Consider the following 23,615-nt stretch of genomic DNA (forward strand, 5'->3'; position numbering starts at 1 on the left):
GTCACAGGATATGTTTGATAGCAAAAAAGAAAAATTATATTTTGAGGCAATTGGAACTACCTTCGTGTTCACTGAGGTTGCACGTGTGTATCTATTTAACCCCTAAGAAGGAAGCATGAAATACAGGGATCATGGGTGTATCATGAGAGCCTTTTCCAAAAGGCAACATTTATTTTCAAGTGTTTAGATTTCCGAGACAAGGATTTCTCTCCAACGTACCATTCATCAACCTCCTTACTCACTGTAAAATCAATCTGTTCTGTTTGTATGACATAAACAACAAGTCATTTCTCAGGAATGAGGCAGACCATATGTGAAGGTGTTTTAGAAAAGCACAATGGGGAATACGCCAATCAAAGAAGCATCTGCATTTTATTTCAATGTCAAATCACATGTGTGTTATAAAAAGGAAAGTGTATCACTTTTATTAAAGAATAACTCCCCTGTATAGTTAACCCGTCCCTGCCCTTAGCAGCACACCCCAGGTCAGCCACATAAATTCCTGGCCGGGAACACAGAAGGACCTCAGTTTGTGTGGCCAACAACGTGTGCATTTTACAAACATCTGGGCATCTGCCCACTCCTCACTTCCGTAGCAGCAGGAAGAAAACTTGCATTAATCCATTAAATGGATTTTCCCAAGAATCAGCACTTTCTTATCAATGTATTGATAAATATCAAAGCCATTTCCAATTGAGAGAAACAGGAAACTCTAAAAAAAAGGCTAGCATTGTTCTTGGGAGAATTTATTTTTTACAATTGAGATGGATTGACATGGAAAGGAAGTGGGTTCCAGCCCCCATTTCCACTGCTGATTAGCTTCATGACCTAAGGCAAGTCACTGAACTTCTATAGTCTCAGCTTTATGGAACCTGTATAAACTGACAGGGCTGAACTAAATCATCCCCAAGATCCCTTCCTGCTCTAAAAGCTTGTGATTCTCTGGTTGCTTGCCCACCTCGTTACATTTGAATAGTAATGGAAACACGTTAAGGTTGTCTTGTTACCCAGCCTTCTCCCCAGTTGGGAGTTAGGTACCTCTGAAAACTGTGTTAACTTCTTTAAACCACTGGAGTGACATCTCCAGCTTTCCAATGGTCATTAGTGCAAGTTTCAGAGGTACTTACTGCATAATCTGGCTTACATCCTGGGAGAGAAATCACTGTACAAAGATGAAGTTGCTCCATTAGGAAGCAGGGAACCCGATTCACTCCACAGGCAATGAGATTCAAAAGCCCTGTTTAAGCAGGCAAATGAGTGGTTATTTATGTCATTAACTGAATGGACATGGCAAATTTCCTCCCTAAAGTCCTTGCTCTCCCAGGAAAAGAATTAAAGTAAAGCGTCCTAGTGGACAATATCTTTTTTGACCTGAAAGACAACGTATTCCTCTTCTGCAGGGAATACATTCCAAGATTCCCCCACTAGATGTCTGGAACTGTGGATAGAACCAAAGCCTTCACGACTTCGTTTTTTTCCTATGGTTACATACCTATGAGAAAATTTAATTTATAAATAAGCACATTATGAGATTAACAATGACTAATATATAAATAGAATAATTATAACATGATGTTGTAATAAAAGTTATGTAGATTCTCCCTCTCTCTCAAAATGTCTCATACTGTACTCTCACACTTCTTGTGACGCTGTGATATGACACAGTGTCTGGCTGATGAGATAAAGTGAGGTGAATGACGTTGACCTTAACGAAAGTTCTGCTTAACCATAGCCTGGTGCTCCTACAACAGGCAACCTGATAACCAGGGTGACTGAGGGACTTACTGTGGGCAGTGTGTGCATCATGAATGCATCAGACAAAGGGATGATTCACATTCCAGGCTGGGAGGAATAGGGTGGTGCCAGATTTTATCACACTACTCAGAATAGCATGGAATTTAAAATGTATGGATTGTTTGCTACTGGAATTTTCCATTTAGTGTTTTTGGACTACAGTTTCCTGTATGAAACTGAGACCATGCAAGGTGAAAAAGCACATTAGGGGGCTACTGTATGTATTCTCATGTGTGCCTATAATTAATTTTATCCATTACAGAATCATAACTGCCTTGAAGTTCCCATGACCCACACTTTTTAAAATCTTATTGTCCATATAATAGAATATATATGTGTTATCTGCCAAGTATTGATGAGACTTCCACGTCTCCTGGTTTCCTGGTCATCAAAGGTAGCTATTAACAAGAAGAGCTAAGGAAAGTATAACTAGAAAAAAGGGTTGTTGTGACCAAAGAGAGCATTAAAAGGAAATCACTTCCTGGAAAGAAGAAGGAACTTTTATTTCTAGTAACAAAATATAAAATCCCAGGAAAAGATTTAGCGGCTTGTTTCAGATCATAGCCCATGCCTGGACCTAGTGAAGTGATCATAAGAATCTAACATATACCACAGCATATCCAGCAATACCTTGGATGTCTGTGTGTGGTGGTGCAGGGGAGAGTTCTGTTATCGGAAAGTAAGAGGAGTGGGATCTTTTGGGAAAAAAAAAATGATGCCGAAAAGGAAGACATAGGACCCACAAAGCACAGGGGTCCCGAACATTTGAAGTCAGCTTCAAATTTTGCACTATGGGTCTTTTCTACAGAAGTTTCTTTTGCAAATCCCCACATTGTTAGTGAACCCTAATTTTTCATGTATGACTTCAACATACGTTTAGTAAGTGCTTGCAATTTGCGAAAATATCAGGGGATATCTTGGAGATCTCATATCACTGCAAATGTGAGCAAATTGGCCAATCTATCACACAAGCACACATCTAAAAGAAAACAAATACAAACATGTGGTGAACACAAGTCTTGCAGATCAGAAGAGATGGCCATAATGTAGCCCTGGCTGGTAGGGACCCAGAGGATGGTTAACTACAATTATGTGATTGGGAAGAGGGTCAACGGTGACATATGCAGGAATAACACCTTTTTCCATGTAATCAGAGGTCAACTTAGTTGAATATCTGATTGAGGGGAAAAACGGAAAGCAATCTTAAAGTTATATTTTGGAAGAATTTTAGAAACTGTTACCACCTACCAATGAAATGAACATGGATTTTATGAGCTAAAGGTCCCATACATTGAAATCCAAATGGAAACAGTAATTTCTTGAAGCTTTAACAATCTCCATGAAATTGATTTGTAAAAAATAAGAGGCTCAACGGCGGCTCAGGAGGCTGAAACAGGAGGATTGCAAGTTCAAAGCCAGTCTCAGCAAAATCAAGGTACTAATCAATACAGTGAGACTCTGTCTCTAAATAAAAATACAAAATAGGACTGGGGATGTGGCTTCAGTGGTTGAGTGCCCTGAGTTCAATCTCCAGGACACCTGTTCCCCTGTAAAAAAAAAAAAAAAAAAGAGGCCCATATAGACAAAACAATTCTTACTGAGAAAAGTAATACAGGAGGCGTCATATATAATACCAGACACAAAATTATACTACAGAGCTATAGCAAAATAAATAAATAAATAAGTGGTATTGGCACAAACATAGAACTGAAGATCAATGGGACAGAATAGAAGACACAGAGACATACCCAAACACAATTATCTCACAATAGACAAAGGTGCCAAAAACATTCATTGAAGAAAAGATAGCCTCTTCAACAAATAGTGCAGGGAAAACTGGAAATCCATGTAGAGCAAAATATAATTAGAACCCTATCTCTCACCCTGAACAAAAACTCAGCTCAAAGTAGATCAAGGACCTAGATGTGAGACCACAGACCCTGTGCCTACTAAAAGAAAAAGTAGGCCCAACTCTTCATCATGTTGGCTTAGGAACAGACTTCCTTAAAAAGACTCTTAAAGCTCAAGAAGTAAAATCAAGAATCAATACATGGGATGGGATCAAACTAAAAAGCTTCTTCACGGCAAAGGAAACAATCAAGTATGCAAACAGAGAGATTACAGAATGGGAGAAAATCTTTATCACCTGCACCTCAGATAGAGCATCAATCTCCAAGATAGTCAAAGAACTCAAAAACTTAACACTAAAAAAAAAATCAAATAACCCAACCAATAAATGGGCTAAGAAACTGAACAGACACTTTCACAGAAGAAGAAATACAATCAATCAACAAATATATGAAAAAATGTTCAACCTATCTAACAATTAGAGAAATGCAAATTAAAACTACACTAAAATTCCATCTCACTCCAGTCAGAATGGCATTATCAAGAATACAAGTAACAATAAATGTTGGCACGGATGTGGGAAAAGGGTTCACTCATCCATTGCTGGTGAGACTGCAAATTGGCGTGACCACTCTGAAAAGCATTATGGGAGATTCCTTAGAATACTTGTAATGGAACCACCATTTGACCCAGTTTTTCTACTCCTTGACTTACACCCAGAGGACTTAAAATCAGCACACTACAGTGATGCAGCCACATCAATAATAATAACAGCTCCATTCACAATAGCCAAGTTATGGAACCAACTAGGTGCCCTTCAACAGATGAATGGATAAAGAAAGTGTGGTATCTCTACACAATGGAATATTACTCATCCATAAAGAATAATGATATTATGGCATTTGCCAGTACATGGATGGAACTGGAGAATACCATGCTAAGTGAAATAAGCCAGTCCCCAAACCCAAAGGTGGAATGTTCTCTCTGATATGTGGATATTAACCTATTACAAGGGAGGTTAGGGCGGGGAAGTTTAAAAGTTCATTGGATGAGACAAAGGAGAATGAAGGGAAGGGAGATGGAATGGGAATAGGAAAGACAATAGAGTGAATCTGACATAATTTTCCTGTCCTTCTATATGAATACATGACCAGTGTAACTCCACATCATATACAACCACAAGAATGGGATCCAAATTGGAGTGGGTTGCACTCCACATCTGTATAATACGTCAAAATACACCTTACTGTCATGTATATCTAAAAACAAACAAACAAAACAAGACAAAAACAATCTACTGAATTTACCAAAATGAGAAGATTCAAATGAGGCACCAGGGTTGGGAGAAGAGTGAGTTAGGATACGCAATGGAGTTCACGAGACAGAGAGAAAGAAAACACATACACTTGAACTTGCTTCACTAGAGCAAATACTTCCCACCCAACGTCATGCATCTTTGAAGCTGGGGAGTACAGTATTCTGTGATAAATGCATTTTATGGGGATTTAGAAAGGATCTAGGCAAAGGTTGCCCCAATAAATGATTTACTAGCTCTAATAAAACATCAAGGAAATAGTAAGGATTGTATCTCAGACTATTTAAAACAGAAGTTTATAGGAGTCTGCACAGTCTCCATATCCTCAGCCCCGGTTTACAAAGAAATGTATATAGTGGCTAATTATTCCATATTACCTGTTTTTTTTAAATAGTAGCAATTTCAAGAGAAGGAAGAGATAAGAAATAATCCAGACTGAGAGATAGAGAAATATCACTCATGTATGAACATGTTACAACAAATCCCACCACTATGTACAATTATGATGCACCAATAAAAACATGGAAATAAATGAAATTGTCACTCATTTCTTTATTTACTTGTCAATATGTATTTACTGATCATATTTGGTACCTAGTACTCTACAGCTTGGGGCTGATGACCCAGACGTCAGATGGCAACCCAGATAACCCTAGACCAGAGGGGCTTGTACTATAACTTCTGTGCAGTAAGAGGTAACAGAACTGAGTAAATAAAAACAAATACAAAAGATTACTATAAACTGTGGTAAGGACATCAAAGGAAACAAACAAGGTGATGAGAAAGTCAGTAACCACAACAGGAATGGATTCTACTTTATATACAATAGCCAAGAAAGGCAGAGCTCTCTGGGAAAGTAAAAATGACTCTGAGACCTACAGCAAACCACAGCACTAAGAAGTGGGAGAATACTTCAGATAAAAGAGGCATGAACTGCAAGGGATTCCATGTTATAAAATACTCAATGCATCTGAACAACAAAAAGGAAGGTAGATATGGAAAGTGAGACATAATCTTAGAGTGACCCACACCATTGTGTTAGACAGCTTTCCATTGCTGTGACAAAGTCCCTGAGATAAACATCTTACTTGAGGAAATATTTATTTTGGCTCATGTTCTCAGAGGTCCATTTCATGGCTACTTGGCGCTGTGGCTACACAATGTGCATCATGGCGGGGTGCAAGGTGGAAGAGGCTGCTCACCTCATGATGATCAGAATCCAAAGAGAGAAAGAGGAAGGGGTCAGGGTCCCAATATTCGCTTCTAGGGCACCCCCACAATGACCTAACTTCCTTATACCGGGCCCCACTTCCGAAAGCTCCCAATAGCAATATGTATAATGGTTCATTATCCCACATGACTAAGTGTTAGCACATGCTTTTTTGGAAAACGGTTAAGATCCAAACCAAAGCAGTTCTTTATTTTAACCTTTGGAAAAAAGACATTTCCTTGAAATGCATTATTATTAATGCTAATAATAATAGCGGTCTTTATTAAGAATTTACATGTTCTCGTTTCTGTATAGGGAGGATATATTACATGTATTATTTTTCCACAAAAAATATCAAATCCCACAATCCAGGCATTATTATTCCAATTTGACGCCAAGAGAAACAGCCTCAGAGAGTTCAAACAAGTTGCCCAAGGTGACATAGCAGTGATAGACCTGGAATTCACGCCCACGTAGATCTACTACAAACCCTACGTATTTTCTTTTAATTTGCAAGTTCTGTTTACTAAATACTTGTTAAATTCTATGCTGCAAGCCACACACAGAAAAACACATGAAGCAAAATGTGGTAGATGATGTTACCAAAGAGAGCCACATCCCAAATTCCATCTCACGTGCTCTTTGGTAATGTTACCTTTCCTTTCTGCATTATGAGGGGGAGTCTTCCTTCTCTGTCCGTCCCTGAGACTTATTTTGAACCACAGAATAGCTTTGAATCATGCATCCTGCCTGAATCAATAACCCTCCGAATTTTGAGCAAATAAAATGGTTATCACAAGACACTATGCTGTCAGTCATTCGACAGGCTGCAATTGATGACGAAAATGCACAAGGAGACTAGCTGGTGAGAGAGGGAGGCATGTAAATATCTTAAAAATAACATGAGGGTCCCATGTTCCCTGCAGCATTGTTCACAAGAGCCAAGATATGGAAGCAACACCAATGTTCATGGATGCACGAGTGGTTAAAGAAATTTACTTGTCAATTAAAAAATGATTTTTTTAAAAAATATTAGTTTTGTCATGATAGAAGAGCACAGAAGCTTCTAAGTCAATGTGGAGCAGGGGTTGGTAACCATTTTTGGTAAATAGCCACATAGAAAATATTTGAGGCTCTGTAGGCTACACTGTCTTTGTTCCAGCCTCTCGATTCTGCCTCTGTAGGGGAAAACAGTCCATGATAAAAATAACTCAGGGGACGTGTGTGATTCCCATAGAATTTCATTGACAAAAATGGAGGGCAGGATTTGGCCCTGGGAGCTACACTTGCTGCTCTTGGTCCCGACCTAGAGCATCATGGGAAGGCCCCTGGAAGAACATCACGTAGGAGTGGCATTTTCAGGAGCAATTTGGAGCTGAAACTCTGGGATCCTTGGAAACCCCCAGCCTTTTTAATTCTATGGTAAAGTCAGAATGACTGTATAAGATTATATGCTCTGGACTCTAAAAGGTCATTCCTAAAGGGGAATTAGGGAGCCAAGTCACCAGAGAAAGAGTGGAGAATTGAGAAAATGCAGGAGAAGGGAACTGATTTAGTCTTTTCAAATAGCATCTCTTGCATATTTTCCTTCCTAGAAGAATCATGGAAGCGTGGGCTCTGGGACTCCTCCAAAGACCTGCTTCTCTTGGTCCAAAAACAACTTACTGTCGCAAATTCATCTCTGGGTTCTGCCTGCTGCCAGTGTTGCCAATTCTTTCCTGCAATCTTCCCTCTAAGACTTGGCTCAAACTTTTTTTAAAAAATATTTATTTTTTGGTTGTAGTTGAATACAATACCTTTATTTTGTTTATTTATTTTTAAGTGGTGCTGAGAATCGAACTCAAGGCCTTGCACGTGCAAGGCAAGCGCTCTACCACTGAGCCACAATCCCAGCCGCTGGCGCAAGCTTTTTTAGAGAACCTTACTTCTATGCGTGTGTGCGGCATTTTATGAAATTTAAAAAATACTCTTATTACATCATAATTGTGGTTTTCCACATTCACAACCCTCTCTGGGCTACAAACATTTCCAAGTCAGGATACATATTCTGTAGCCCAAACAGATACACAATCATTTTTGTTGATTAAACAAATAATAAGAGAAAGAACAAAAACTCGTTTGATTTCATGAATTTAAACTTAATTTTAAAAAGACAGGAAACAGTTACTCACCAAACAGAAAATCGATGTTTTTCCAGTTCCTCCAAGTATGTATCCTGTGAATCATCTGCAAGTTCTTCGGGTCTCCAAACAGTTGATTTTTCCTTCATAGAATGATCAGTTAGGCTATTTCCCTTGTTAGAGAAATTAATACATGAAAAAAATGCACCCTTCCTCCAGCATGACATAGAATCATTGATCATAAAAAAGCACAGTTAGCCATAGATCTTGCATTGAAATGAGTTCTCCCCACTCCAGATTTTTCTCACGAAATTCTTATCTCCACAGGGGGCACAGAGCCGGGCATGTTCACTTTGGAATTAGCTCACGTGGAATGGCTTTCATAATTGTTACGATCAAAAGCAATCAGAACCATAATCATGGTGTTTGCATTTAGGAGTTTGAGTTGCAAGGAAAAGAAATGCAACTTGGACTATCTCCTAGCCAAAAAAACTGTGTCTGAAGTAAGATTTGAATAACTAGTTCAATAAAAAGCAAGGGAGACAGTTGGGTTTCAGGAATATAGGAACCAAGAACTTCAGGAGTCCTCACCTCTGTTCTCTGCTTCAACCAATCACTGCATTCTAGCTTTGTCACTAATAACCCTTGAGTCTCACAGTTTAGGACTCTTGACAACACAGATTTAAGCTCAGGACTTTGACCATGGCTGTGGAGCTAATTTACTAGAACCTGAGAGAACTGTGACTCATGATGATGGTTCCAGAAGATAGACTGAGCCCCTTGGTTCAACCATGGCTTCTTGGAAGACCCACTGTGGAAGGTATTGGGACAGAGAGAGCTAACAACCTAGAGGGCTCTCGATCCCTTTCCCCACACATCATATCAGCTTTTAGCTATGTGCTATATGGGGATCTCCCAGGAGATTTCATTGCAAAACGTTCATGAGAAAAAAATAATTTGAAAAACCACAAGTCTAGAAAAGTAGAAAATTAGGTGCGGCTCGCATCTATAAGACAGTTATGTTAAAACTCTGCTTTCCTTTTTTTTTTTTTAACATGTTCTTAATTATCATTTGTAAGATGCCAAGTACTTGAAATTGCTTGAAATCGGTTCATACAAGTTTCAGCACCACTCTGTAGTTGGAATATTTTGTAACTACAAAAGGTTGTTTGGGGTTGGCAGGATGCAGTAACCAGGAAAACCTGAGAGAGAGAGGCAGGTGATGTCGATGTGTCATCAAATCCCTAGTGAACACAATGAGACTGTTTCCTTTATTATGGAATTGATGGATTTGATTACCTTAAGAACAAAATCCACTTATGACAGCCATCAATTTGAAGTACCTGTCTTGGCGGTCCATTTTTATCTTTCTAAGTCTCTGTAGCTCTTATGACAATAAAAGCAGTTCTGATCAGATCATTCAGGGCTGGCATTTTGAAATAACTGTACCACTAACTAAATTTAAGAGTGCCAAAATTCTTGACAAAATATGGGAGCTTTGAATTATCTCACACACTTTTGTAGACATTTAAATTATGATTTGATAGCATTTCCTTATGAGTTGCTTACTTGACAGAATTGTTACTTGACAGAAAGTTGAAATGACTACCAAGAAATTACTACCATAAATTTGGTTTACCTACCATAGCTTCTGATCTGCTAAAATACAGGTGTTTCGTGATAAAGTGAATCTCATTGCTTTCCATTTGGGTTAGTTTATGAATACCTATCCTTTTCTTTCCAACTAAATTCGTGGTAGAAATGGGATGTATCATATTTCTTTGTGTCTTTCACAACACCTACTATGGCAACAGGCACATACTAGATGCTCAATAAATAACTGTTAGAGGTCATTTCAGTAAGTACTTACAGTACAACTTACAATGAACTTCACCTCCTGTTGCTAAGTATGACAAAAAGTGCCTATGAATTCTAAATCTCACCAAGATGTTGTGGACTTCTGTACTTTCTTTAAGGAATGTCTGAATGAATGCACTAAACATTTCTTCAAATGGGTATTTTGGAAATTAGTTCAATAAACGGACCTTAAAATAAACAAAAATATGAATCAGAGTTTTGATTCTAAGAAGGAGGTATATATGCACAGGGAAATTCCCAGATAAGTAGCAGGGTGTGTGAGCCTGGTCACAGGGCATTGTACCAATCTAAATAGTCACAAATAATGCTTTATCAGCCTGGGATTGCAGCTCAGTGGTACAGTGCCTGCCTAGCATGCATGAGACATTGGGTTTGATCCTCATCACTACATAAAAATAAATAAATAAAATAAAGATATTATATCCATCTAAAACTAAAAAAAATAAATAATGCTTTACCTATAATATTACCAATATTTAAAACAGAAAATAGACCCTCTGGCCTATACTGTAGTCAAAGACCATTGGAAAAGAGAGAGACAGAGACAGAGATTCTTCCGATAGCAATGTCTTTAGAAAGAGGAATATCTATACTTTAAAAGAGAAATTGATATGCCCATTTATTTTGTAACATCACATTTTATATTTCATGTCTATGGCTACACAGATCCTGACCTATTACAGAAATCAAGAATAAATATTTAAAGATAAATTGCTAAAATTAAAAATCTTATCTTCAATTTAATGGACCAAATACCTTGTGTGTAAAGATTGCTGTTCTAATACAGCATTGGTTGAGAAATAAGGCAGGGTCCCTCTTCCAAACGCAATGCAAACTGAGGGGAAAAATGTGTTTTAAGGAATTTTGATAAATTAAAATATTGGTTATTAAAAAAGGTAGTCAGGTGATGGTCAGGATACACACATTCAAGTCTTCTTTTCTACTTAAGAAAATTACATAGATATGGTCCATAAGTTGAAGTTTTTTAATCTAAAAAACAAGGATAATAACTGTCCCAGACAAAAATTATATGACTTTTATGAAAACTTGGATTTATATGTGTATTATGTGCTACATCATATTAATTCCATATGTAATACACGAATAGGAATATGTAAATCTTTAGTATTATAATTTAATATAATTTATGTTTGTATATATTTTTTTTCATAGGGGCAAGGGGAAATAGCACTTAAAATGCTTTAGCATATTCAGGATATAAGTGGTATCCTGGCCCAGTTCATTATTCAGCATAGATGAGTGATTGAGCATTTAACATTGCTTTTTGTGCATATGTTATAGGGTTTCTATGAAGTTGCTAGCTAGGACATGTTGCAGGAACCAGGTTTCAAAATTGTCTACGCTCCTGGCATTTAAATCTATTGAACTGTGTTTCATGGGAAGAAGCAAAACTCAGCTCGCTATTGTGATTCAGAGGATTTTTGCCTGAGCTACGGAATCCAAGTGAAGGGTTAGGATAATGGAAGAGGTGGGTCTTTGTGGCAGAAAGAGACAGGCCAGTGACACCAGTCTAGTGGAGAGGCTTCAGTGTTGGCATAATTAAGAGCCACTTAACAACAACTTCTCTTCCCCTTACAGGGTCTTTCTGCAGGATTGTGGGAAGAACTGTTCACCTGCCCATCTGGCCTGACTGGATTGTTTTCATCAAAAGAGAAAAAGCCTTAGAAAAAGGAAATGGTGAAGAAAGGGCTGAATCCTGGGGATTACAAATGCTTTTGAGCTGCCCGGGGAAGAACAGAAGGGAGGCCTGGCAGCTTTCATGCCAGCCCAAGCGATGCTCACCATCTTTTAAGAAGGCAAAGGAGGAAGGTTTGGGGTGGAGACACTCTGCTAAGAGGCTGGGTTAACAAGATCACAGAATCTACGAGTCACAGGTAACAACAACAAACACCAGGTGCCTCTCAAGTATCAAAGCAAATAAATATGACATCATGTTCTTTCCATTGCTGTAGTTATTGCCATCCAAATTAAAAAAGAAATCCAGCCTAAATCCTGAGAACCACCCGCAGGAAGCGTTTCCCCTCTTTTAAATTCACATCTGACGTGTTCACTGGAGAATTTTACAGGACAGGTTTTCCATTAACCACCCCTGGGAGAAAGCAAGCTGTGCTCGGTTGCAAAGCTTAGGGCACACCATGTGAGACTCCTGGAAACCTCTTTGGTCTTCTATTTGTGTCCCAGAGGACAATTAGCATCCCAGGCCTCTTGGAACCGCAAATTCATAGTTCTCTGGTCACTTAATACTTGAAAAACTGACGCTTTACTATTAAAATCCCACAGGAACCTCATTTTCCCACAGTCACTCAACAAATTGCCTAGGCCAGAATCTTTAATATCAACTGAAGATGCAAACTCTTTCCTGACACCATGAGAAGTAGAGAGGAAAAAAAAATTGAAATGCTTCCACTGAAATAGTGTTGATTATGAAGGGTGGTGAGTCCAGTCTTGGAAAGTGGTACCACAGGCCTTAGCTACAACACTGTCTGTCTGTCGTGTCTGTCTGTCCTGTCTGTCTTCCCCCTGTACTGACATTACTGACAATATTCCCAACATGCCCATGTTTCTCCTGCAAGTGGTTCAGATCTGAGACCTCTTCCCAATGCACCTGGCCCCCAGAGAGGAACTTACTCTCTGGAAAAACTGACCTGTCATTTGTGGAATACAATGTTAGAAATAAAATGAAAAAAAAGAAACTCAGTTGGAACATGCAAACTCAGAAAATGTAGGGAAGAATTTTTAGGTTTTTGGAGAGATTATATTCACTCCCAATTTACCTACTTTCGCCTTTCTTTTGATTCCAAAGTTTAAGGTCAGTCATTAGTATGAGAATTTTGCAAACTATGTAAAAGGCAAGTATCAGATCCATAATGTCCTTCCTTTAGTTCTCATAAAGTACTTTATATATTGTGCACTAAAAGGAGGTGAGCTTTGTTTCAATTTTTTTTTCTTATTGAAGATTGTCCCTTGGTTTTCACATCATAGCCCTTAAGATTTTAGAAAACCAAGGGGTAGAAAACAAAGGCCTGGCTAAAAGGGGGGGGGGGGGAAAGGATTATTAAATGATCAATACAAACACAGGTTCTTGAGCCAGACGGTCTGGGTTCAAAGCCCAGGGACACACTTATGAGCAACGTAATTTTGGCTAATTTAGTTCCTCTGCTGTGTTTCGCTTTTCTCACCTATAAAATGGAGATAATGATGATAATAGCAGCATCTACCCCATTCTTTGTTGTGAGAACACGATGAGTCACTTGATGCAGGCCAAGAACATTTGCCAGCACCTTGGAATCCCCTATCACTCAGGAAATGTTGTCTCTCAATGTTACAAATCTCAGTAAACTTCTGACTCTTAAGCTTTCCTCGTTAGCACACACTGGGCTCCAGAGCCAACGGCCAAGTGTCAATACTCCAAGTAGCCACCTGGACATTAGAAACTCTGTCATCTGTATGATTAGAGCATGGCCCACTATTTAGAGATGAGATTTAAGAGAGAGAGAGAGGGTGTCTGACTTAAAAGTCAGTCTTGAGACCATGAAAGTGGTCTCCATAGACCCATCCAGTCATGCATCTCTTAATGACAGGGGTATGTTTCAAGAAATATGTCATTAGGTAATTCCGTCATTGTTTGAACATCAGAGAGAAAATTTGGGCAATGACAGCTAGGTACTAGTTGATAACTAGTCTTACAGAACCACCTCCATATATGTGGTCCATCACTGACCAAAACGTCTTTAAGCAATTCCTGACTCTATCTATTTAGTCAGGAAAGTGGGGAATTAAGATAATCCTTCATATAACTTATAAAGGAAGGGATCAGGTGTAGTAGGTAACCCTTTTACCTCAAATCTCTAATGAGGCTAAATTTGCTGGATACTTAAAATTCAGCCAGTCAATCTAGGTAGAAAGAGATTTGGAAACAGTTAAGTATCTGAAAACTGGATTCGGTGATAACAGAAAAAATTAATTTAACCAATGATCTGCACACCCAGGCAACTTAACTGATCAAAGTTTACCAAGATAGCTTCTACACAGACTTTGTGACCACCATGATTATGGCAAACGAATCACAGAAATGTGCTCATCCAGCACATTTTCTAATCCCTCTGTCCAAGCTAGAAAGAATCTTGTAGGCTGATTCACTTAACTAAAGTCTTCAATGGCTTAAAACAGTCTGATTCGGATGTAATAAAAATTTACTGGCCTCGCTGATTTCTCAGACGTCCGCCACTTGAGCATGGCCTGCACTTCAAAAACCTGCTTTGAAGACCAAATTACTTTCTACCTAGAAATATGTTGTAAGAAATCATAGTTAACAATCAGGGGCTGCTGTTTTCGTGAACCTTCTGATGCCAACTCATACAGTCTTCGTCTTACCTGAGAGCGTGATTCACGGTCTTCTTTCAAGAGACTGAGATCACCATCCCTAGGGCAGGGACCCATTTTATTAGAAAAGCTCCCTAGGGTTAAAGACAGAAAAGGTGAAAAATATATATATATATATTGCAGATTTTCACTTCAGCTGATTTTCACTTGCAGCTGTTTCTGATCTTCCTTCCTACTTCACCCCGATAGCATCCTTCATCCTCAGCTGTTTCTGGGATCCTGCTTTTAAAGGCACTTCCCTGAACTTCCTATTGGTGGTCCAGTGTGAAACTTTGCGATGATGATGCTTTGTCGTCGGCCTGCACCCACAGCAACTTTAGTGACATCTTGCATGACCTGTCCACTACCAGGGGTCCTCAGTCTTGGCATTATTGGCATTTCGGACTAGACAGTTCTCTGCTGTAGGGACTGACCTGTGCTTTGCTCGATATTATCCCTGGCCTCCACCCACTGAATGTCAATCTTAGCCTCTCCCTCTCTGCCCTTTCCCTCCAGTCATGGCAACCAAAAAGTCCCCAAACACTGCCAAATGTCCCCTGAGAGACAAAGTATCCTCAGTCAAGAATACCCGTCTCCTTGGTAAATTCTTTGCAAGACAATGTGTCTTGTTCATCTTTGGCTGTCTCAAGATGCTTCCTCAATAAATGTTTCTTAAGTGAAAAACAAGTAAATAAATGCAGCCATCACTGACGCAGGAATATTACTATAGATTTGTCTCCTCAATCATGGGCTGGACCTCTCACTCAGTGACTCCATATGCCAAGACCTGCTTCCAGGATCTTGGGATAGATATCTTGGTCTAGAGGCTGCTAGAGCTTGGAGAACCTCAGGATGCCATGGATTTGATGAGGGGATTGACCTGACCATTTTCTTTTTCTTTTTTTTTTTTCCCCAAAGAAGACATGTGTTGTAAGCAGTCAAAGCCTTATTTGTTATCTTCTTTTTTCCCCTCACAAGAATCAAATGTTGCCATTTCGTACCATTTGGAATTACGCCAGTGAACATATTAAAATGAAATTTCCAACAATGTAAAAGTTTGAGGCTATGGCTCCATGTCAGCACGTTTCAGAAACCTTTTTGTCGCTATAGAGGATTCCACCAGCCTCTTTCTCACCAGCTTTGGTATTTTATTTTATTATTTTATTTCAGTACCGGTAGCATTTTACCACTGAGCTATACCCCCAGCCCTATTTTTTAAATTTTATTTTTATCTTATTTTATTTTACTTTGAGAAGGGAGTCTCACTAACTTGTCTAGGCTGGCCTCAACTGTGTCATCCTCCTGACTCAGCCCACCAAGCATCTGCCATCACAGACATGCACCCGACACCCAAATTCCCAGCCTTGGTCCTTGTGGCCCATTCACAGGGGCATCTTGAGCCCGCCCCCGTGGACTGTGAAAAACTAAAGGCAGACACCAAGAAACATCCTTAAGGGAAAGTCACATGGGCCAGGCACCGCTTCTTGGAAACCTGATTCTCTGAGGCAAGATCAGGTAAGCCCCTCAGAAGACCATCTTTACATTCAATCTAAAAGATATTTTATTGGTTGTATAATTGTTATAGTAAATATCAAGATGAGAATTAAAAAAAATAAGATAAGGAAGATAAAATGGGGGAGGGAGTAGAAAAATATATTTATTTGGATCTCAAAAATATCATTCTTTTTGAATTTTTATAATTTGCTTTCTCCTTGTATAATTGCTAGTTGGGATAACAAATATGAAATAATAATAGGATAATTCACTTTTTAGTATTTCCTAAGAACTACACATATATTGTTGTCTATTTCACATACACATACACACACACACACACACACACACACACACACACCAGTTAAAATAGTTATAATTACACCATTTTACAGATTTGGAAGTTGAGACTCAGATACTTCAAAGAATTTTCCTCAAATCAAACATCTTATTAGTGAAAAATGTGAAATATAGTCCCAGTTTTATATGGCCTCAAAGCCTATGCCTTTGATCTGTCTGTTGATTCCTGTTAGAGAAACCACACCCCATTTTCTACTTATAGACATTTTTAAACATTGGGCAAAGTATTCATTTTCTATTGCTGCTGGAACAAATTACCATAAATTTCTAGATTAAAGCAACATCCCTGTATTATCTTGAAAATTTGTACTACCTCAGAAATCTGCTCAGTTGTTTTCTGTACTTAAAAATCTCACAAGGTGAAAATCAATACTTCAGTCAGGGCTTCAGTTCTCATATGAGCCTTGGGGTCTTCTCCAGGGTCCTTGGTATTAGCAGCCCAATCTTGCTGTAGCATAATGTTATATAACCACTAAAATGAATAAGTTGTAGCTCCCATTTCTTCAAATATTGTGGAGTGGGAAAAGGATTTAGAAAGGCAGATCTGATACATGATCACTTTTGTTCAATGAAGGAAAAAACCTTTATAAATGTTATTTTCTCAATATTTCCACGTGGCTCTCTTGTCCCAGCATTCAGGTCAATAGCAGAAGGTCTCATTCTTTTTCTGCTTTGAATCTCTCCAATTTCTCTTCGGCCACCAGACCAAAAAAGCTCTTGCTTTTAAAGGCTCTTGTGATGATTCTGTTCACCCAGGTGTCTCCCTCCAACCATGGGTGGACTGTGAATAGCAGAGCTTAGACATCTTTTGGAGACCATCTTAGAAATTCTGCCTACCCATTACAGTCTTTGACTTAATGAGATTTTGATCCTCGTGTGTTAAAATGTAATAACACTGTCCATGATCATGTAATAACGTCCCTTTATCAAAGAGGTAGACTCCTACAATTCTTTTTTTTTTCTTTGTTCTCATGTAAAATATTCTTTGCTCAAAATCCAACTTTTTTTGTAGACGGATAGAGGCATTTAATTAAAATAGAATCATGCCACACACTTTTCTATCAACTTGTATTTTCATTCAATAAGGAATCATTGTCTCTCTATAAGTCATTGAATATATATCTATCTTTTTTAAAATGACATTTTCGTTTGCCTTGATGCCCCGTTATTTCTTCTGGCCTTCAGCTCAGCTCCTCTTCATTATTCCTGGTTCACATAAACCATTTGTCTTTTCTCACACACATGTACACGTATGTATGAATACATGAACATGATCATTTGTAGATGTACTTTTCTTCATTGAACAAAAAGAGACAATATGTTGATTATGCCTTCCTATATCCTTCCTCGGTACCTGATGAAATTCCCTTTCAGTGAATAATCACAGCTCTAATTTTTTTTCCAATGGCCACAGAATATAACATAATTGTGTTACAGTTGCAGCATAATCTAGGTCATCATTCCCTGCTAGTCAGTAATCACCTTTTTATTTCTTTTAACTTTTTCCATCAAAAAGAATGTCACAATAAAATCTTGATACCTGTGTCCATTTTTACTGATTTTATTCCAAAGGAGAGATTTTCAGGGTAAAATTGTTGTGCCAAAGAGTTTGCCTATTTTTAATGTAGTAAGAGAGTGCCAGGGTACTTTTTTTTTTTTTTAAGTACATTTTGGACAAGTAACGTGTAAGAAAATCTATTTCCCCAAATACTTGCCACAAATAAATTTTGAATTATTCATTTATAATATTATTAGATCATGATCAGAGATGGTGACTGTTATGGTCTGGATGTGAGATGTCCCCCTAGAACTCTTGTGTGAGACAACGCACGCAGGAAAGTTCAGAGGTGAAACGATTGGGTTTCAAGAGTTTTCACCTAATCACGCATTAATCCTCCAAAGGGTGGTGACTACAGGCAGGTAGGTATGGCAGGAGGAGGTGGGTCTCTGGGGGCATGCCTTTGGCTATATATTTTGTCCTTGTTGAGTGGGAGTTCTCTCTCTCTCTCTCTCTCTCTCTCTCTCTCCTTTTTTCTCTCTCCTTGCTGGTGCCATCTTTTCATCTCTTTTTCTCCACTTCACACTTTTGCCACGGCGTTCTACCTTATCTCAGGCCCAGAGGAATGGAGTTGGCCAACTATAGACTGAGACCTCTGAAACCTTGAGCCCAAAAATACAAAATAAATTTTTCCTCCTCTGATTGTCTATGTCAGGTCTGTTTTGGTCACAGTGATGAGAAAGCCGACTGAAACAGAGACCTCTGTTATTGATTATTTTCACATTATTATATATTTTCTATTAAACATGAAACCTTTGGTAGGTTTTATATTGAACAGATTTTATATTTGGCACGTACAGGTTGCATCACTAATACCTCTCTGCCCTAAATTACACCTTTTCTCTTTTACTAGTTAGACCTTTTAAGACTCAAAGACCAGCCTGCCTGATGTTGACACTGCCTCTCCAACTTTACTTTTAATTTTCTGGTTTCCCCTGGATCATCCACAGGTGTTCACCTTCTCCTTACCACTTTCTTACATGTAGGTGCTGTAGTTCCTGTGTAACTAGACAGTGTGTTTAACTAGAGGAATCGCCTTATTATACAAGATAATTTATTTTACTTTTCTTTTGTGTTTGTTTTTCTACTTCCTCCTTTCCTTTTCTTCATGTTCCTGGTCAGCTAGAACTGATACTCATTTCTTTTTTTCTTTCTCCTTTTTAATGTGTGTGTTCTGTTGTGCTTCTCCATCCAGTTCTGATTACAGTTTTTCCAGAACCCAGTTTCACATAAAAAAGGGATAAATTCAGACACATACGGCCAAATGCCAGGTTTTGACAGAGGAGTGAGAAAAGTCCCAAATGAGAGGACTTGTCAGAGAACAAGATAAGAAAACCTCTGTCCAAGGAGGGAACGTAGGGCTCAGCTCTGGGAAACCTGACAGTTCCTGGAATCGCCACACCACCAAACAAGTGAGAACCTCCTGCCTCTCCTCCCAGCCCCAACCAGGTCCTAAAAAGACCTGCAGTGACAATTTGCGAGACAGAGAAGAGATGGAAGCACTAGACTCAGAAATAAAGAATGCAGCCAACGTCTGCCCTCCATTCTCAATGTTTAGGGCTGGGGAAACGGTGGACAGGGAAAAGGACCTAAAGATGTTGAAGATATTTATTATTATTATTATCTCAGACTAGACAGGTGAATCAATAATTAAGACTGGAGGTGAGGTCTGAAAATGCTGAAGAACTGTTGGCTCCCAACAAACTCCCTCCATCCTGACACCACCTCTCCACTCCAGCTGCACCATGTGCTTTGGTAAAGGGCACGGGCATGGGCAAGGGCTATCTGGAACCTTCTGGATCAGAGGACAATGTCACTAGCAACTTTGCTATTGCAGCCCATGAATCACCCCTGGCTAAATCCAGACCACTTGAATCCAGTCAGTGTTCTTCATGCAAATTATTGAGCTAAATTTTACATAAATTAAAATAGACACCTTTCATATGTGTAGTTCAATGGATCCCCTTTATGGAATAAGAGGCAATTTATTAATTCATCATGCATGAGACTTCCAAAGTTTTACTGTTGTGAGTATGAGGGCTATGAAAAGGTATGGACCCTGTCTTCTTATGGACATACATTTTCACATCTCTGGGATAAACATATAAGAATAGAGTCACCAATTCATTTGATAAGTGTTTGCCATTTGATAAGTTTATTAAAAAATAAATTGTCAGGCACAGTGCCACCTGCCACTGTTCCATCTTCAAACACAGCTGCCTCCATCTTGGGGCACCACCACCACCTCCATTGCCACCTCAAGACGTAGCAGCCTTCACCTTGGGACACCAACCAGGGCCTGGAGGTACATCATCAAGATTCCTGTGGGTTTGGTTGCACCTGGAGTCTTCCTGCTGGGTGTGCTAGCAGCCACCACCTTGCTGTAGAGGCAGGAGAGGGCCAGGCTCTCCCCAGCTCCATGAGTCCTCAAGTGCATAGAGACCGACAGGGCTGGCTACAGCAGGGTCAGAGGTAGGAGGAAGGTATGAGGGCATCTTGCTCTTGGTTCACCCAGCCAGCAGTCCAGCACCAACTAGCTTCCTAGGACCCACTTGGGCCACACTTGCTGGGCCCTGGCACCAACCTGGTCTCTGGCACCAGCTGGTCCCTAACTGCCTCCCCAGTCCAGCATTCACCAATCCCCTAGTCCCACCAAGTTCAGCATCAGTCTGACATCCAGCAGGGCCCTCTGGCTCCTCAATCCCCAGTCTCTCAATCCATCCTTGACCACCAACCCAGCCCAATACTCACAGCTACATGGCCAACCCACAGCTCTCAGCACCTAGACTTGATCTGCCCAGTGCAGAATAGCTCTTCATAACAAGCACACAGGTCCTGGCACTTGGCCCTCAGAACCACTTGGGAGAGAAGAACCTGATATCTTACTAAGAGCTATTTGGTTTAAAACTGTACATTGTTTGCATTGGGTGCTGTTAATATTGATCTCCCCATTAAAGGAGAGATACTGGAAACCTTCAGGGACACTACAAGTTTACAGAGAAAAAACTGTACTGCCTCAGAACCACACTGAAGATGGGAAGAGACATGAACAACATGAAAAAACAAGGGAACAAAGTGCCCCAAACAAACCAAGATGCTCCAATAATAGAATCATTGACAACACAGTAGAAGAAATGTTAGAGAAAGAATTCAGAATATACATAATTAAATTGATCCTTGACATAAAGGATGGCATAAAGGAGTGAAAACAGAGATAAATTTCAGGAGGTGAAATATCACTTCAATAAAGAGATAGAAATTATGAAAAGAAATCAAGCAGAAATCCTCAAAATGAAGAAATCATAAAACAAATTAAAAATTCAACGGAAAGTATCATCAACAAACTAGACCACATGGAAGAAAGAACCTCAGACAATGAAGACAACATTTATAATCTTGAAAACAGAGTTGATCACCCAGAGAAGACGGTAAGAAACCATGAAGAGAACTTACAAGAATTATGGTATAAAATGAAACGACCAAGTTTAAGATATATCAGGATAGTGGAAGGTGCAGAGATATAAACCAAAGGAATGCACAATCTTTCCAATGAAATAATATCAGAAAATTTCCCAAACCTGAAGAATAAAATGGAAAATCAAAGATAAGAGGTTTACAGGACCCCAAATGTACAAAATTACAACAGACTAACACCAAATTACATTATAATTACAATGACTAGTATTCAGAATAAGGATAGAATTTTAAAGACTGCAAGAGAAAAGTATGAGATTACATATGGGGGAAACCCCTTTGGATCTCAGCAGATGTCTCAATCCTAGACTCTCAAAGCTAGAAAGTCCTGTAACAACATATAACAAGCTCTGAAAGAAAATGAATCTAACCAAGACTTTTATACCCAGAAAAATTAAACTTCAGATTTGAAAATGAAATAAAAACCTTCCATGATAAACAAAAGTTAAAAGAATTCACAACTAGAAAGCCTGCATTACAAAACATTCTCAGCAACATATTCCATAAGGAGGACATTTAAAAAAAAGTGAAAACCAGCAAAGGAAGGAACCACACTAAAGGAAAAGACAATCAAAGGAAAAACTGTCAAATTCAAAACCAGAAATGAACCAAAATGAGCAGTAATATAAATTATATCTCAATAGTAACCCTGAATGTTAATGGCCTAAACTCATCAAGCAAAAGACAAACTGGATTAAAAAACAAAACCCAACAATATGCTGTCTCCAAGAGACTCACCTCATAGGCAAAGACATCCACAGACTGAAGGTAAAAGGCTGGAGAAAAACATATCACTCACATGGATCATGTAAACAAGCAGGGGTTTCCATCTTCATATCAGATAAAGTAAACATAAAGCCAAAGTTAATCAGAAGGGACAAAAAAAGGACATTTCATACTGCTTAGGGGAATTATACATCAATAGGAGATAACAATCATTAAATATTTATGTCCCAAACAATCGAACATCTACATACATCAAACAAACCCTACTAAATTTCAAAGAATCAAATAGACCACAACACAATAATACTGGGTGACTTTAACACACCTCTCTCACCACTGGATAGACTTTCCAAACAAAAATAAGCAAAGAAACTATGCAACTAAATAATATAATTAATAATTTGAGCTTAATGGACATACATAGAATATGTCATCCATCAATTAGTGAATACACTTTCTTCTCAACAGCACATGGATCCCTCTCTAAAATTGATCATATCTTATGCCACAAACAATTCTTAGGAAATACAAAAAAAATAGAGATACTACCTTACATTCTATCAGATCATAATGGAATGAAATTACAAATCAACAATAAAATAAAAAAATAGAAGCTACTCCAACACATGGAGACTGGAAAATATGCTATTGAATGATAAATGGATAACAGAAGAAACGAGGGTCGAAATAAAAAAATACTTAGAAATAAATGAGAACACCAGTACAAGATATCAAAATCCCTGGGACAGTATGAAGGCAGTCCTAAGAAGAAATTCCATGCATTGAGCTCATTCACTGAAAGAATAGAAAGTCAACAAATAAATTACCTAATATTACATCTCAGAAACCCTAGAAAAAGAAGAACAAATCAACACCAAAAGCAATAGAAGAAAGTAAATAATTAAAATCGGAGCTGAAATCAATAAAATTGAAATAAAAGAAACAATTCAAAACATTGACAAAACAAAAAGTTGGTTCTTTGAAAAAATAAACAAAATTGATAACCCCTTAGCCATGCTAATGAAGAGAAGGAGAAAGAAAACTCAAATTACTAGTATGTGTGATGAAAAAGGAAATATCACAATGGTCACTACTGAAATACAGAAGAAAATTAGGCATTTTTTTGAAAATTTATACTCCAATAAAAATAGAAAATCTCAAAGATATTGTTATGGTTTAGATGTGGTGTCCCCCAAAAGCTCACAGGAGAGACACTGCAAGAAGGTTCAGAGGAGAAATGATTGGGTTGCAAGAGTCTTAAACTAATCAGTGAATTGATCCCCTGACAGTGGTTGACTGAGTGGTAACTGAAGTAGTAGGGTGTGGCTGGAGGAGGTGGCAATTGAGGTGTGGCTTTGGAGAATACATTTGTATATGGTGAGTAGAGTCTCTCTCTCTGCTTTCTCATCCATTCCCTCTGTCACACTGTTCTATCCTAATCTTCTGCCTTACCTT

General features: G+C 38.6%; 1 protein-coding gene across 1 annotated transcript in view; it reads right to left on the reverse strand.

Moving 5' to 3' along the window:
* LOC101968337 (uncharacterized) overlaps window positions 1-23,615 on the reverse strand; it is a 312,858-nt gene that overhangs the window by 147,022 nt on the left and 142,221 nt on the right. Inside the window, exons 12-13 of the mRNA XM_005327522.2 lie at window positions 14,561-14,643; window positions 8,339-8,460 (exon numbers count right to left, since the gene is read on the reverse strand). Coding sequence (XP_005327579.2) covers window positions 8,339-8,460; window positions 14,561-14,643 — 205 coding nt within the window. The remainder of the gene's footprint in view (window positions 1-8,338; window positions 8,461-14,560; window positions 14,644-23,615) is intronic.

The sequence above is a fragment of the Ictidomys tridecemlineatus genome, chromosome 8, assembly GCF_052094955.1.
Source record: "Ictidomys tridecemlineatus isolate mIctTri1 chromosome 8, mIctTri1.hap1, whole genome shotgun sequence".
Taxonomy (NCBI): domain Eukaryota; kingdom Metazoa; phylum Chordata; class Mammalia; order Rodentia; family Sciuridae; genus Ictidomys; species Ictidomys tridecemlineatus.